A 2128-nucleotide genomic window follows, 5' to 3' on the forward strand; every position below is an offset into this window, starting at 1 on the left:
TGCTCTATTAGAAAGGTATTGGCATTTAGTGAAGGAACTCATTATAAAATTCAAAAAATTTGAAATTATTCACATACAAAGAGAAAATAACAGTAGAGCTGATATTTTATCCAAATTGGCAACAACAAGAAAAAAATATACCAAAACTCACGCAACTGATGCTAGAAAACCCTAGCGTAAACCTAACACATATACTGAGCATTTCGCAGGATGAAGACTGGAGGACTCCGATAATAACATACATCAGCAGCGGAATACTCCTGTCAAGCGAAGCTAATCTAAAACTCTTCAAGAGACGGGCTAGTTTCTACACAATGCTAAGAACCGAGCTATACAAGCGCGGATTCTCCAGACCACTCCTCAAATGCCTTAGCAAGGAAGAGGCAGACCTGGCAATAGACGAGATCCACGAAGGAGTCTGCGGTAACCACATTGGTGGCCGAGCACTCGCAGCAAAGCTGACCAGGGCTGGGTACTACTGGCCAACCATAAAAAGAGATTGCACAAGCAAGGTCCAAAAGTGTGACAATTGTCAAAAGCATGGAAAGGTGAAACACAGCCCAGCCAAAGTCTTACATAGCTCGGAAGTAAGTTGGCCTTTTTACAAATGGGGAATGGACATCCTAGGACCTTTCCCAAAGGCACCAGGTCAGGTAAAATTTCTTTTAGTTTGCATAGATTACTTCTCCAAATGGATAGAGGCACAACCATTAGCACGAGTCACAGCAGACAAGGTACAATCTTTCCTTTGGAAGAACATAATCTGCAGATATGGTATACCAGGTGAACTCATATTTGATAATGGAAGACAATTCACTGATTCTCAGCTTGCTTCATTCTTACAGAATTTTCACATCAAACATCACTTTAGCTCAGTCGAGCACCCTCAGACAAATGGTCAGGCAGAAGCCGCCAACTAGGTCCTCTTACAAGCTATGAGGAAAAAACTGGGCGATGCAAAAGGTGAATGGACAGAGCTAGACCCAGAAGTACTATGGGCCTACAACACTACAGTACACTCCTCCACAGGGAAAACTCCCTTCCGATTAGTATACAGAACAGAAGCAGTGATCCCGGTAGAGGTATCCAACCCAACGCTTAGAGTCCAGCTACGAGATGACGACAACAATGAAAATAGAAGGAAGGCCGAGCTTGATGTAATTGAAGAATCTAGAGAAGAGGCATCCCTCAAACAACGGGCATTGCAGCAGGTGGTGCAGAGAAGATACAATAAAAAAGTCATCCCCAGAGGATTTACAGAAGGAGATCTAGTACTAAGAAAGACAGAAGAAGCTCGACGACAACTTGGACATGGCAAGTTATTAGCCACATGGGATGGACCTTACAGAGTCACCAGAGCATTCAGAAAGGGGGCTTACTCACTGCAAAAACTCAGTGGGGAACCCATCTCAGGAACATGGAACGTCTCATCATCAAACAATATTTCTCTTAGCGAATATAGCTCGGCAAGTGATGGTACTCTTTTTCCTCCTCATGAGTTTTTTCACCCACATTGGGTTTTTGCTCAAGAGAAGGTTTTAATGAGGCCGGATGCCAACTACAAGCTTCCTGTAAACATTCTTTCTCTTACATGAATAAACAATACATTTTTCTATGAAAAACGAATCATAGCAAATATCAGGTCATAACCATTACACTGTCAATAGTTCCTACAAAATATAACCGAGCTTCATACTCGGATAAACAATACATACAAAGCCAAAGTCAAATCGACAAAACAAAAACGACAGCAAATTCCAGACAGTTTTTTCCAAAAGACAAAAAAGTGAAATAACATTTGTTACAAAGTTCAATCATCTCTTTCCCCAATGCTGGAACCATCATCTTTTTCTTCATCAGGAGCCTCATCATCAACCAGATTCCCATTAATCACAATCTTCATAGCATCCAATTTTCCAGCATCAACCTCAGGAAACAATGCTTTCAACTGCGACACGGCTCGATCAAAACCTTGAGCAAACGACTCATAGACCTCCATCTCCAATTCCCCCACCCGAGCAAGCAATTGACCATTCTGAATTTTCAGGTCATCCACCTCTTTGTCAAGAGCCTCTTTTCGACTCTTAAATTCAGAACTCTTGGATTCAAGTGATAAGGTAAGTTTTTT

The 2128-nt window shown here is 41.7% G+C and overlaps 1 protein-coding gene across 1 annotated transcript; it reads left to right on the top strand.

Moving 5' to 3' along the window:
• Window positions 1–935: 935 nt before the first annotated feature.
• LOC148562811 (uncharacterized) lies at window positions 936–1595 on the top strand. Its single transcript, XM_088491004.1, has one exon. The coding sequence runs from the start codon at window positions 936–938 to the stop codon at window positions 1593–1595; it is 660 nt and encodes a 219-aa protein (XP_088347130.1).
• The last annotated feature ends 533 nt before the right edge of the window (window positions 1596–2128 follow it).

Source organism: Arachis ipaensis, chromosome B6, assembly GCF_059453495.1.
Source record: "Arachis ipaensis isolate K30076 ecotype BB chromosome B6, ASM5945349v1, whole genome shotgun sequence".
NCBI classification, from domain to species: domain Eukaryota; kingdom Viridiplantae; phylum Streptophyta; class Magnoliopsida; order Fabales; family Fabaceae; genus Arachis; species Arachis ipaensis.